The sequence below is a fragment of the Lonchura striata genome, chromosome 3, assembly GCF_050655825.1.
Source record: "Lonchura striata isolate lonStrDom1 chromosome 3, ASM5065582v1, whole genome shotgun sequence".
Classification (NCBI taxonomy): domain Eukaryota; kingdom Metazoa; phylum Chordata; class Aves; order Passeriformes; family Estrildidae; genus Lonchura; species Lonchura striata.
Genome location: NC_140705.1, coordinates 23,725,936 through 23,740,825, shown reverse-complemented (window position 1 = coordinate 23,740,825; position 14,890 = coordinate 23,725,936). Strand labels below are relative to the sequence as shown.

At 40.2% G+C, this 14,890-nt stretch overlaps 1 protein-coding gene across 22 annotated transcripts in view; it reads left to right on the top strand.

Annotated features, from left to right (window-relative positions):
- The window catches only part of ELOVL5 (ELOVL fatty acid elongase 5), a 39,454-nt gene that overhangs the window by 3,081 nt on the left and 21,483 nt on the right, over positions 1–14,890 (top strand). For 4 of the 22 annotated variants that reach the window (XM_085574628.1, XM_085574624.1, XM_085574621.1 and 1 more), the window contains exons 3-4: positions 2,088–2,132; positions 5,512–5,556. The exons of 16 other annotated variants lie outside the window; for them this stretch is intronic. Coding sequence is in view for 2 of the 6 variants with exons in the window: in XM_085574614.1 (XP_085430740.1) it covers positions 2,088–2,132; positions 5,512–5,556 (90 nt within the window). In the remaining 4 variants the exon portion in view is untranslated. The remainder of the gene's footprint in view (positions 1–2,087; positions 2,133–5,511; positions 5,557–14,890) is intronic. 2 more of the 22 variants (XM_085574630.1, XM_085574616.1) reach the window with 1 other exon arrangement.

The window sequence follows — 14,890 nt, the reverse complement described above, 5'->3', positions numbered from 1 at the left end:
AATTGCATTTTCTTTTGCAACTTGCTAGGAGCAGACTTTTGAAAATATCTTTTAAGATTCAGATTTTTGGGAATGATGGTGGAATTGGCAATATTTTAGGATTTCAAGCTGAACTGGTGCTCAAGTCCAGCAGCCACAGATGGAGCGCCCAGAGCTAAATGATCCAGAGCGGCCCCTTTGCAAGCATGTTCCTTGTAAGGGATATTCAGTTGCTAATTGGTTAAATTCTCTCAAGTACTGAGCTGACCTCATTCCTTTACCTTCCTCATTTTTGGGGCAGTAAACATTGCAACATCAAAAGCTTCTGTTTCTGCTGAGCTCGAAAAAAAGACACCCAGACAAAGCACAAGGTTAAAATACTTGTCTTCTGCCCTCTTCTAGTGGTCTCAGCAACCCTTACTCGTGGCAGACAAAGCAAAATTCCCAGTTAATGTTGTCTGTATCCCACTTGAGAAAAAATTCTGGGAGAGAAACTGCAGTTGCCTACAATGCCCTGTTAAAAGTGTCATGCCTCTGTGTACTGTTGTCCCCTCTGACCCTCTTGGACCTCGTGTTAAAAGTATGTCACCAGTGAGCATTCATTCTTGCTGCTGCCTGCCCCGTAGGCAGGGCAGGAGCAGTGAGGTGGTGTGGGGCAGTGGCTGGATGGGAGGGTGGGCTCAGTGCCATGTCAGGTGTCACCCTGCTGCCCACATGGTAGGGGACTTAGCTCCATGAATCTGGGTTCCCACCACAATGGCAGGAAGCCAGTGCCTGTGCTGTGTGGAATTGTTCCCTGTGACAGCTCATGCTAGGAAAGCTCTTTAGGACTGAGAAAGTCCTTTGGAGTGATTGGGCTCTTGGTAGTGTTTTTGATTTTTTTTTTTTTTTTTGTTGGTTTTTTTTTTTTTTTTTTTTTTTGTTCAGGACATGGAGGTTTTAATTCTCTGAATTTGAACTAGGAGAGGCAGGGGTGCTTTTCATTGCTGAAGAACCACAAATACCCCTGCCTATTCTTTCTTGGCATGTTGTTTTACTCCTGCTGTCTTAAAGTGGATCACAAGCAAAATGTTAGCTCTTCACAGCTACAAAAGCTCCACTTAGATTTGGCAGCTCTTCCTTTAGGGTGAGAAAGCATGTATAGGTAATTATGCTGTTTACTATAACCTCCCCTGCATAACAACTCGTTCATTTGTCTTCTTAATGTCAATCCTCTTTTGTTACCTTCTGTCATTACCATGTCCTGAATTGGTTGTGTGGGGGTGAGATCTATAAAACTGTTTAGACATAGGAATACCATGGGGGCTGTTGGCCTCATCTCTTGCAGTAATGCTTTTGTTTTCCTGGTTTTACCATGTACAAAATTACATTCTTCCAGGCTTCAGCATAAGCTTTTCAAAGCTGTTTTGCTATATAATAAACTGAAGAAATTGATGTTTTCTGCATGATAGTCAGGGCACACTTCTCCATGTGCATCCAGATACTTCAAAAAAACTGATGATAATCTTTGTAACGTAGTTGATAATGTGTTTTGTGATTCTTAAATGTGTTACAAATGCAGAGATTCCTGCAGTTTGTGCATACTGGTATTGAAAATGCTTTTTCCCTTAAAAGGAGGAACACACAAGGACAAATGAAAAGGATAATTAATGAATTACACAGAAGTTGGTCTGTCTAAAAACTTTTTTCCAGGTCAGATTGCTTTGCTGTGACCTTTCCTAAAGCTGTTTAAATTTGGTTTTGCTGCAATACGGTTAAGAGGGCATTGCTTAGGCTGACATCCCTGCAGTTCCCGAGTGCTGATTGGTAAAAGTGATTTATATCTGGGTTTCTGAGGCCACTGAGGGCCTGTCCCCATCATCCAACAGAACAGCAGTTAGATCTTTGTTTGATGAGGGTAATGCAAACAGTGACATGAATTGATTTTTTTGATTGATAAATCAAATAAATGCTGCCTTTAGTCTTATTATGGAAATAACTTGTAGAGTTGCTGTCGATTGTGTATGCATTGGGTCTCCTTATATCTATTTAATGAAATTAATCTCCTGAAATTTATTGCCTAGGTTTCTCTGTTTGTGTTTTGGCACTTAGAACATATTATCTTACAGGGCAAATAAGAGCACAAGAGCAAACTTGTCTGAAGTATGTGGTTGGTAAGTGCTTTCCTGCTCTACTGGATGCATTGGAGAATTATTTCATTTTCTTGGTGAAATAGTCGACTTGTGTGAAACAGGAATAAACCTCCTTACCAGGTGTAGAGATTTTACAAAAAATGCATGCTGCTAAGTGCAATTGTCACTTCTTCATGAAGAAATGAATCATCCTACTTATTCTGAGCTCAGTGCTGTGAGTTGAGCTGGCCTTGGAATCTCATTGCAACTGGGTATTTTTCATGCGCTTAATAAAATTTTATTAACTGTAGAATTTGTGCTTCATTAATGATAGCTTTGTTAATAAACAATGGCATACTGGTCAGCTAGAAATATACAGACATTTCATGAATTTGTATTTAAGCTGAAGTTTTCTGTATGTAATTAACCTCTATGTCAAAACTTTGTATCAAACATATGCCTGCCAACTGATATACTTCGGCCAGTGACTAAATATGCTGAGTTGCCCTAGAATTTACAGGAGACAAAATTTGCTTGTGCAATACAGCAAACGTGTAATAAACCTTTTTTTCTGCATTTTCAAACTGTGCCCTGCACTTTGATCTCTACATAACCCTCCTCTTTGAGACTCTGGGTCAGTGATTGGAGCAAAGTGACTGCTCTTCTGTTATCACTTGGAAGAGCTCCTCTCCCTCTTGACCTTGAGAAAACTGTTTCTCTTCTTGCCAGCTGTCTTTTCAGTGATTGGAGGGTAGTTGCTTTCTTCCTTTGCGCATGTTCAGGCTCTCTGCTTTGAAACACGTACTTGATTTCAAAAAGGATGTAGTCTCAATTTCAGGTAACACCCCAGGTTTTCTGTGTGCCAGTGGGAGTTTTTGTTGGTGTCACAAACAGAAAGGATTTAATCAGGTGTAACATCTTGTTACATCCAAGGTGTAACAAAAAGGATGTTATCAGGGTTAGACAATAACTAAAAAGTATGAATTTGCAGAATTATGTTGTTTAGTTTGTTTAACCAAATACCCCTCATATTTTTGGCTAGTTAATTCATAAGCAGGCAAGTTTGCAGTTTTTCTTTTTTTTTTCGTCCCTCACTTTTTGCTGTTAAAAGTTTGCTGGGAAGCATTTTGGGTTAAAGCAGTGTTTCTGCTGTGCCTGTGTTGACTAAAGAGCCCTTAGCAAGGGCTAGTTGTGGGAAAATGCCTTCTTCCCTTAGATGCCATACAGTTAAGGTTTGGAGCAGACCACAACTTTGTGGAGGAGCAGCTCCTCTGCTGAGTTAAAACCAGCTCTTAGAAATTAAAAAAAAAAAATTTACTCTTACATTTGCCACTGCTGTATCATTGTTCCCATAGTGGTCTGAAAGTAGAGGTCTAGTCCTTGAGCTGATCCTGTGTCCTCAGGTTTGGATTCACTTGAGACAATGAAGATTTGGGGAGCTATAGGCCTTAATCTATGTAGGCTTCCCCATAGATACACTATTTCTATGCACATAATTGAATCAGAAAACTTCAGTTAACCTTTTCCTGAAGGAATATTTCCTGCTTTTTTGTTACTTTTAACAATACTAGTGTTTCAAATCACCCATTTTGAGAATCATCTCCTTGCCAAACAGTAGGGAGAACCTTTGACTTAAATAACAATAATTAAACCTTTAACCAGTTAGGAGGATGACATTCTTCAATGTTTAACATTGTCCTGCCCTTTAGAAAAATAAACTTGAGAAACCTTTTTGCATGTTGAAGTTCAAATGTCATGTTACTTCGGGTGTGTGGCCTGTGTGCCTCCACAAACCATCTGTGGGGTCAGTTCATTCACATGGCTGCTTGCATGCTTGTGAGGAAGGGCCACTGCTGGGAAAGGCACATGAATCTGGATTTGGCTTTGAAGGACACAGTGAAAGTTGTGCTTGCATTTTGTGTACATGCTTCTGTGGATTGCAGGGCAGCAGATGCTTATGGTGAACATCTGATTGTGGTTTGGTGGTTGGTTCATTTCTGTTTTGTAGTACTGATGTGGAGAGTTTGCTCCTAGCTGATCAAAGACCCTGTGAACTGGTGCAAACTCATCTAGTTGTTCTAAATTAGGGTAATGCGTTTATCCCTTGCAACTTATATTTATCCCTTGATTCATTTGGTGTACAATGGCATTTTGGCATGTTGTTAAGATTTGCATTAATCTTGTGAGCATGACTTTGTGCATGCATAAAGCCTTATTAATGGGGAAAATACTTGGTTTGTATAGCATGGTGCAGAAAGTTCTTTTTTTATCAACATGTGTGAGTAACAGAAAGTAAGCTGCTAGTCCAGTAGGCCTGGTTACTTATGGATTGTTTTCTCTGGGTCTGTAACACACCTAAGCAGAAAAGACTCTTTCAAAAGAATTGAGCAGGTTTTTTCATATTTTTTTTTTTTTTAATTCTGACTTGTTTGCCACCCAGAAGGCACAGCTTAGACCATGGTTGCCACTGCAGCCTCTTGTTTGCTCTGGCTTTAGAGGAGGGGTGGGTGGGTTTGCCCAGCCATTAGACTCAGCCATGGGCTGGGAAGTTTCATGTGTGTGTCTTCATCATCATCTACAAGAGCTTAAAACACAGTGTAAGGACTAGAAGAGACCACAAGTATGAGGGAACACCAGCAATATAGGGTGGCAGATCCTTACACAGAGACAGAGATGGCACTGAGCAAGTCAGTAAGGATTACTGCATTTGTTTGTTCTGTTAAAAATGAGGAGTAAAATAATAGTAATACAGGTGTAATCATAGAAAGGCTACTGTGTTTCAGTGTAGATCACTGCCCTGCTAATGCATGAATTGTGCTGCTGCCTCTGCTTTCTTATAGGTAAAAATTGTGCATGGCTGTAAGTCATTTTTAGAATTGACAGTGTCAGACCACTTGTCATGTGAGTTTAAATAGTAAGAGCTCTGTGTCCTAGTTTCATCTGGAATAATTTTCTTCTTAGTAGCTGGTACAGTGCTGTGTTTTGGGTTTAGTATGAGAATAATGCTGATAACACACTGATGTTTTAAGTGTTGCTGAGGAGGGTGTACTCTAAATCAAGAACTTATCAGTGTTCCAAGCTCTGTCAGTGAGCAGGTGCATAAGAAACTGGGAGGAAGCACAATTAGGACAGCTGACCCAAACTGGCCAAAGGCATTTTCCATACTGTAGAATGTCATGGTTAGAGTGTAAACTGAGGGGAGCTCCAATTGCTGTTTAGGGAAGGGCTGGGCATTGGTTAGTGAGTAGTGAGCAGCTGTAATGTGCATCACTTGTATTTCTTGGGTTTTATTCCTCCCTCTCTATCTCCTTTTTCATTATTATTATTGTTGTTACTGTAATTGTTTATTTTAGTTCATTTATTAAACTGTTTCTAACACACAGGCTTTACCCTTTTCTGCTTCTCTCCCCTATTCCATCAGGTCTGCAGAGGGGTCAGCAAGCAACTGTGGGGTCTTATTTACCAGGTAGAGTCAAACCATGGCACTCTGTCCTCTATTTTTGATTCCCAGGTTATTGTTTCTAGAGACCATACCCAATTCTCCACTTTTACTTGACAGGTTCCCAGAACCTCTAACTTCTTTATTCTTTTTTTAGCCCTTTCAAAACTGTCATCATCTCCCTTTGAAGCACACAAAAGCAGGCTGCAAGTCTGGTCATGCCTTTCAGAATAAAAATAATATCCTTTGGTAGTTCTTTGTATTGATTTCTTGTTCTATCACCACTGCTAAGTGGTTGCATTATGGTGCAGGAAGGGACTGCTAATGTTTTCAAATGCTTCTTTTTTTTTTAAGTCTGTCTTAATTGGCTCATACTTTCTAAATTCAGTGCTGGACTTGTTTAGATCAGAGACTCAAATCTAAACTCTAGTTGAACAATTGCAGAGCTATGATGAATTTCCAGTTGTGCAGACTGAATGCTTCTTGGTTTCACAAAACACGTCAGTCCCAAGTGATGCATCAGCTCAGGTATAGGTTGCATATAGCACAGTGCAGTTTTCTAAGCATCTGTAGGATTAACTTTGTGTCTTAAAATATACATTTAGGAAGCTGTTGAAGTACAGTTTTTCATCCTGAAGGATGAGAAACAGAGATGTTTCTCTGTGAGAGCACAGTAAAGTTGCCAGATTTTAACTATGCTTTACCATGTATGAAAAACCATCCTCTTGGAGTGTTTTGTTTACATCCTTTAGTGTTGTGTTGCCTTCAAAGGAGAGATGCATGGCTTTGGAAGAAGGTGACCGTCTTCGAACCTGCAGTGGCTGAGTGGCCAACTGCATGTGTGAAGAAGCCTGGCAGAGAAGGGATGTGGTTTTCCACCCCTCTCCTTACTTAATTTTTTGTTGCTGCACCTTTTTGCACTTTAGTATGTCTGTCTGTATCTATTTCTCAGTCTTTGCTTTTTAAACTCTTACTCACCCAACACCTTGAAGGGCTGTTTTGCAGAATGGAGGAGCAAAGCTGGTTTTGCACTGAACCAGTGAAGAAGCTCTAATTAGCCATTGGTGGTTCTGGCACATTCTCACTTTATAAAGCATCATTGCTCTTCTAAGATTTTTACCAAATTCCCACCTAAGCTGTTAGTCATTAGCATGAGAGTAGAATGTTAACAAAGGTTCTTTGGCAGTTTTTCATTCTTGGTTTTTTCCCTACCCTTATTCCTCCACCACATACCAGTTCCAGCGTGGGGATATGAACTTGAGCATTTAACTCCCTGGTCGAGAATAACAGGTCTGTTTAATTGAAGGGTCCTTTTGCTACTGTTTGGTTTAGAGATGACACATCTGTGTGGATGGCTTATATTACATAGAGATTAAAATATGGTGGAAAAATAACCTGCAGCTATAGGTGTTTTGATACTTGAAAAATTGGTTAATGAAAGGGGTTTTTGCACAAAAACATGTTTTGCTTTTAGCATACAGTAAAAATAGAGATGTGCTTGTGGTGAGATTCTAGAGAGGAAGACTTTGAGGGAGCTGCTAACATGAGTAAGCAATTTAATTGCTTGAAGTATTTTTCTGTATCATACACAGTCTGTACAAAACATGTATGAAATAGGTACACTCAGAATGCACAGGATTTACCTGCTGAGCAACTTTTTATATGTTGACATTTTTATAATTAATGTGTGGAGTCTTAATATAGAGGCTGAAGAGCACGTCTTTTGCTCAGAGTTAAAAGAGTTGCTTTACAAGTGTTGCTGATGAAATACCACTTGATTCTGTCCTTTGACTCCTGGCAGAACATGAACACTTATAAAATACACTGTAAGTTAGGTTTTCACTTTGCTGCAGTCAGCATTGTTTCCTATGTGTAAATCACAAATTGCACAGCAATGTGTTTTTCTAATCTAACAAATTTAATAATAAGCATTGGTCATCAAGTAAAAAATACTTGGTGGTATCAGAAAGTCAGGCTTCCCACTGAAATTTAGTCTTGGGCCACTGTATTCAAGATGTCTCTCAAATTACTAGTAAGGTTGTTGTTTCTTACAGCATAACATGTTTCTTACAGTATGACATATAAGGCTGAAAAATAAAGGAGATTCTTCCCCTCTGTCCTCAGGCCCCTCAGACCAGGATGTAGCAAGAGGTTTTGGTCATATTCACTGTCTGCTTAGCTTTTTATTTCAATCTTTTTCTGTGTTTTTATTTTCATAAGCACCATTTGTGTTGGAATATTTTAGATGTGTTTAGATTGAATAAAACATTCAAGTTACCTTTTCTTGAAAGAAACGTTTTGTTGGTTCTTCATGCCTTTGGTGTCTTGGTTACTTTTTTCTCCCTTCCCCTACCTAACCTGCCTTGAGACCATCCTTAGTCCTGCAGTTTTCAAGACAGAAACAGACTAACACATCCTAAAATCTCTCTTTCATAGCTTGAACATATCAAGGTTGGGTTTTTTGTTATTTGCTTTTTATAGTGCAATAATCTGTCAAGTCATGCTGCTACAATTATAATTAAGAAATCTTGTAAGGTAGCTCTGCCTGACGTATCCTGTATGACCTTTTGTTACTTTAAGCTTTCTTTCTTTTGAAAATTTTGTACTTTTCACTCAAACCATTATTATATGTAAAATGCTGATCATGCAATGCATTTTATTTTGGCCTTCTCTTAACAGCATTTTAGAATTCTTCTTTAGACATTCTACATTTTCCATTTTGTCTGTCTGTTTCATTTGCCTTTCTTTTTGCTGTGGTTCCTTGCTGGGTGCAGTGTGATGGCTTTGCTCATCTTCAACCATGTAAGGCCTCTTCGTCGCCCACATGTCCACATCGTGCTGCTGCTTCTCCTGCAGTAAAGCAGCAGTGGGATGGACCTGGCTGAAAGCTGATCTTCTTCCTTGGTTGGTTTCTTTGGGGCTAAATCAGTATTTTCAGGTTCCTTCCACCAAGGCATGGTAGAGATTAGGGAAGGAATGAAAACAGCCTTACAGCAGTGTCAGATCTATTATTGGCTGTTCCTTGTTACTGCACATGCCCTCGGTATGACGATATAGATGGTTATATGGTTATGGTTATAGAGTGGACCAGGCTGAATTGAGAAGCTAGGGCAAGGATCAGGTAGGTATAGGCCTGAGCTGGTATCACAAGTGGATGGGTGGAGGTGCTTATCTTTAGGGAGAGTAAGTTGCTGAAGATGTTGTTTTAAGAGGCTTTGCACAGTGACGCAGAGGAGGCATGTCTGGTGCCCCCTTTTCCAGGGGACTGCTGCCCTGCAGAGAATGGGATAGCTGCAGGGCTGGGAAGGAAATCTGTTGCCTGCTGTATGAGTGGATATTGCTTTGTCCCTGTATTTAAAGCAGGTATATTACATCAACTTACAGTGCTGACCTTGCTGTTGCTCCAGTGCTTTTGAAAGTAGGAAGCAAACCTTCTGCATCTTGGTGCTGGAGCTGGGGGCTCAGTTTAGCTGTGCTCTTCCCTGGAGCAGATTTTAACAGCACCAGGGCTCTCACTGCACCAAGAATTTGTTACCTCTTATTGAAAGAAAAGAGTGGCTAGACTTTGGAGGAAAGGTACTTATTTTCCTGGAATTCACTACCTGACTTCTGCAGGTAACTGAGGTAACTGAAGTCTTTATGTTATGAGCTTGCAGAAAACATCTTGGAAGTTGCCAGATATAGGGAGGTTTTTTTCTTCCAGTAGTCTATTTAAAATTCATAGAAAAAGCAAGTGATAAGATCACATGCAGCTATACCATTACAGAATTTCCTTTTAATTGCTCGTCTGGTCTTTCTACCCTTAAAACAAATAATAAAATATAAGAAACCACAGTATTTGCCTCCTGGAGCAGGGTCTTTTGATGAAGTAACACTTCAGAAAGTGCTGCCAAAATCAAACAAATGAAATGTGCAGGTACCAGTGCTCTATTTTCTAACTGCTCCAGGAGTCAGTCCTCTTTCACGGGTCTTTGTTACAGCAATGATTTGGTACCCCAAAAATTCTCAGCAGAAGTTGGTTTGATATAGTCTGGTGCAGGCAAGGATGTTCCATCTCATCATGACTCACCAGGCTTTTCAGTCCTGAGCTTCTCTAACAGAAATGCCATCAGCACGGTTTTGGCAACAATAGCAATTTACAGATGTGCAAGTGTTGTACAAGAAGGAAAAGGCGTTGGGGAATGATCTGAAAAATGCATCTGTAAGAAATCTCCCATCTCTTTGTTTTCTGTCCCTATGCTGGGACACATCATCTTCACTTTCAGTACTCCTTCCTGCATCCTAGGCAGGAAACAAGGTCAAAAACTTGCTTTCTATAATGTTATTACTTTTATCCTTTAGAAAGGCAGTTAGATCTTAAAGTTAGATCTTAAAGTAGTTGATTTTCTGAATAATGAGCCTTTTTTTTTTTTTTTTTTTTCTGTTTTAAAGGCAGGGAGTTTAACAGGGCACAAAATGGTTAGGTTCTGTTCTGAGCAGTACAATGCCATGGCATAATATTTGTACCTAAAATAATTTTTCTTCTTTTACTTCTCAGAATGGTGGGAAAAGGAGCTTTGGAGGCTTTTTTTGTACCTTCTTCTTTTTAAATAAAGCCAGCTGTCATTCATACTTGCCTGACCTCTGTTATTACTGTTTACTTATGTATGATGGTACATACGATCATACATAGTCTGGAATGATGTTTAGCATCTTAAAATTAAGGCACCAAGTATTGGTACTGCTGCAGCCACATAAGGTCTCAGAGGTGTACAGCCAGAACATAGAAAAGTTTTAAGATTGACATCTCATTGCATGGCTGATTGTATAAAGAGATGGGGTGCATTTATAGTGCCAGTATGAATCCTTTCTTATTTTAGATTAAAGTACAGAAATTCACTTGTATTGAGGAATGTAACTGCTTCAATGTGTTGCATGTAGTTTTGTGTACTAGGGCTCACCAGAGAATTTCACTTCTCCCACAGTACTCCCAAGTACAAGCACACAAATAAGTATTTAACATACTGTAGCTTGCTAAGGGTGACTTGTTTGTGTGCTTTTTCAGTGTGATCTGGTTTCCAAAACACAAGTGCTCCTCCAAAAAGTGTCAAGTTACACACCTGAACACAGGGGTTGTAGTTTCACATCTTAGCAGGGCATCTTAATTCAGGTTTTATGTGCACTCTTATCCCTGTACAAGTCAGATTTGCATGGTGTAGCATTACCTTTGTGACTGTCATGCTCAGCTTTCATGGTCTTCTAATTCCTCCACTTTTTATTGGATTGCTGTATCTAGTCAGCATGTGAACCTGAGATAACCTTTTCATGGCTAAGCCTTGTTTACAGGATAACTGCACACAGCCATTTTTTGCTTTGTACAGTGTTTCACATGTGCAGGAGAATATTAAGTACTTTTATAAATTAGATGGCAAACTTTCATGTGTCAAGCTACTAAATGCAAAGGAGGTAACCAGAAATTATATATCTCCATGATTTGCATTTTATTCTTGAGATGTCCCCTGGATTCAGAGCTCAGTGGAGGATTTTGGCAAGAGGAGTGGGCAAGTAGATGACAAATGTACTTGGTGTTCAGATTTGGTGGTGCGGCTGTGGGTGTTGGAGGAAATGAGAGATATGTGGAGGGAAAGTCCCACTTGTCACTATTTTTTTTTCCTACTTCTTTTTAAATTTTATTATGCCATTATGAGGGATGGGCATTTCAAGAAAAGGTAAGTTGAAGCTTATTGTCTTGAGTACACAGTGCTCTTGAATGTAATGGTCATTCAAGGCTGGGCTTTTCCATCCTTGGTTCTACTTATTCTAGTGTCATTGGTTCTGTTGTTTGAAAATACAACCTTTAGACCAAAAAGGCTCATTAAAATAGGCTTTGGGGACTGTAACTTTATTTTTCTCCTGTGGAAGTATAAAGTTGGTTTGAGTGAAGTAGACAGAGATTACAGGAATCTCATTATTAAAGGAGAGAAAAAATTTTCAGACTTTCTTGCAGGTGGCTTTTGAATAAAAGATAGGAGACCAGAAATGAAAGGTAAAATCCTTATGGCTCTCTGGACTTAGCTTTTTTCTCTTCATCTTCTCAACTCTCTTTAGCTTCCCAGGCCTCCTGAGGCTAATTTTCATTTGTGAGCTGCAGCTAACATGTTGTCTCAGAATAAGCTGAAGTGAAATGGATCCACAAGTCCAACTTCTGGCCCTGCACAGCACCATCCCCAAGAATCGCACCATGTGCCCGAGAGCATTGTCCAAACACTTCTCAAACTCTGTCAGGCTGTTTCTGTGACCTCGGCCCTGGGGAGCTGTTCCAGTGCCCAACAACCCTCTGTGTGAAGAACATTTTTCTAATATCCAACCTACACCTCCCTTGGCACAACTTCAGGCCATTCCCTTGGGTCCTGTCACTGATCACCACAGAGAAGAGATCAGCTTCTGATCTGCCTGCCCCCCTCCTCCCTTCACAAGAAGCTGTAACTGCAGTGAGGTCTCCTCTCAGTTTCCTCCAAGCCAAACAGACCAGGTGACCTCAGTTGCTTCTCATACAGCTTCCCCTCTAGGCCCTTCTCCGTCTTTGTTGCCCTCCTTTGGACACTCTCTAATAGTTGAAATACCTTTTTTATAGAGTGGCACCCATAACTGCCCCCAGCACTCAAGGTGAGGCTGTCCCAGTGCAGAGCAGAGTGGGACAATCCCCTCCCTTGCCCGCTGGCCATGCTGGGCCTGATGCCCCCCCCAGGACAGGGTTGGCTCTCCTGGCTGCCAGGGCACTGCTGGCTCATGTTCAACTTGTCATTGACCAGGACCCCCAGGTTCCCTTGTTTTCCCAATTACAATACCAGCAGAGCTTTTGTAAAAAGATGGAACTTCAGATTCAAAAAGTAGTTGTTAATAAACATTGCCCATAGTGCTTTGGGAGGGGGGCTTTGGAGCAAAGCTGTCTAGCAAGCACTGTACTTCGGTTTTCCTTACAAAAAGTCAACTTGTTGCTCTTGTGCCATGTACATATTCCCCCTATTTCATCTAACCTAGTTTGTTACAGATACTTTCTTCTGTTTCAATTGAAAAAAAAAAGGAAGCAGTTCTGAAACCCTAGGCAGTTCTCTGCAGTGTCATTGCTGTGTATTACAATTGCAGCAGTTGAAATAAACCTGCATGCTTTGCCTTTTCTTCCTCCACATTTTATTTCTGTAAATACTCCTTCAGTCTTGACTGTATGGCTCTCGCAGTACTGGGCTGTAAGCTGGCAGCGGTGAGGAGGTTTCCAGTATTGCAGTGCTGGTGTACAGGCACGGTGTTCAGGCACAGGATATACTCCTTTGAGCACTTAATTCCAGGAAAATGCATGCTCTTGGGAAAACCATAGTGCTGAGTGATGCCAGAGCTGCTGCTGCTCAGGGGGGCTCTGCAGCATGAAATGTCCTTGTTAGTAGATGGATGCTGGATACATCCTTCTGGCATGTCGAGGCAGTCATAAACCATTTTCCTCTGATTCTTAATACTTCCATGAGTATGTTTGGGTGCTTGCTTCTAACTTGCTCTTCCTGCTTGGCCATCACCCTTGGTGTTTTCCCTCTGTCTGAAGTCATCCCTTGCCATATCAAGAGCTGTTGAGTGCAAGGGGATGAATTTTGCGTGAGTGTTGTAATCCTAGGACAGTCAAATCCTAATTTGAGCTATTTGAGATCCGCTGAAGGTGTAAATAAAATTGCAGGAACCTATCATTTCTCTTATCTATCTGAAGATCATTAGATTCTGATTTCATGAGGTATTGTGTACTGAGTGCAATTAGTATTCTGTTTTGCAGTATCCTTTCTTGTATTTATTTCTGTTCTGTAAAATACTTTCTTACCACATTGCTCTTTATGTAATAAGCTAACCATTACTGAAGGATTTGAGAGAATGAAATGACAGAAGTAATGTCAAGAAATTACATATATATATGTAATATATATAATGTAATATATATATGTAATTTCATTACATTACTTCTCCTATATATTATCCCCTATATACACCCCTGCCCAAAGTCTTTCTTTAAACTATGCATTCTCAAATGGTTTGAAATCCCTGAGGATTAAACCCACATTAACCCACTGAGGTTAAACTGTTTGAAACTGAATTCTGTCCTTTATCCCATATTTGTTACACTTCTCTGAATTTTATATGAATTATTTGTTTCTGAATGTCCTTATGGTGGTGCTGCTGGTGAGCGTTAAAGCTCCGCACTGTGGGTCTGGATGTGTCAACAGCAGGCTGGAGGGTTTGCTGCTAATACCAGTGAGCAAAAATCTGAATCACATTGCTAAAGACAGAGAGTCAAAATAAAGTTTAAAAATAAGCTTCTTGTATTTTAACAAAATTAAAGTGCAAAATCTGCAGCAGTCATGTTTCACCTGGTTTCCCATAAAATAAATATACCTACACTTTCAGATCAATGTGGACTATAGTTTATTCTGAAGTCCTTTTTATTGCTAGCATTAAGCATGGTTGGGCCCTACAAGGGTGTTCAGAAAAGGAAGAAAAGGGTAATCTGGAGTTGGCAGGAAGTTGAAAGGCAAAGGGAACTTATTAAAGAGGCAGTTAAGGTTTGGAGAATTGAAAGGAGAAACTGGGCAGCTTTGGCAAATGGACAGAAAACAGTTGACAGCTTTGATTATCAGTGCTGTGTTCCAGTTCTCAAGCAGCTGAACATTTTCAATCCAGTGCATCTACAAAAGCAAACAGCAGTGTGATCTTTGGGTTTTTGGAGGAGGGATAGTTTGTACTTTAGGAGGAAAAAGAAGAGTCACCTCTGCAGTGGCAGGGACTGGGAAACATTACTTTAAAGAGAAAACACAAATCAAGATTTCCAAAAGCAAAAGCCTAAATTTAGGCTTCGAAGTCCTAATTTAAGAACAGAGAAAGTGGCTGTTTTCCAAAAAGGCTGAGCAGCCAGGCCTGACAGCACATTTCTCTCAGAAGCCAGAACAATTATTTAGATGCCTATTTTGGGGATTTTATTAGAACTCAAGTTCAGGCACTTAGCTGTGAAAACTGGGATCTGTTTCAGGGAGTTCTTGAGCAGTCAGGTGAGAGCTGGAAGATCCTTCTGAAAGGGAGCAGGCTCACAGTGCTTTGAGCTTTGAGCTTAAAACGGTTTGATTTGCTTAGAAAGGGTACCATGGGACAGAAAGCAAACCTTTATATTTTTGTGCATCATCTTTATACCTGGAAAGTTACTCCAAGAAGAAGCTCAAGAAACACCATCAAAATGTGATGAAGAATTCTTAAATTACTTCATAGCATAAACCCTCTAGAATACATTTTTGTGGAAAGCATAGGGACAGAACTTCTTTTGAAGGGCTGAAGCTGGTTGAAACCCTCCAGTATG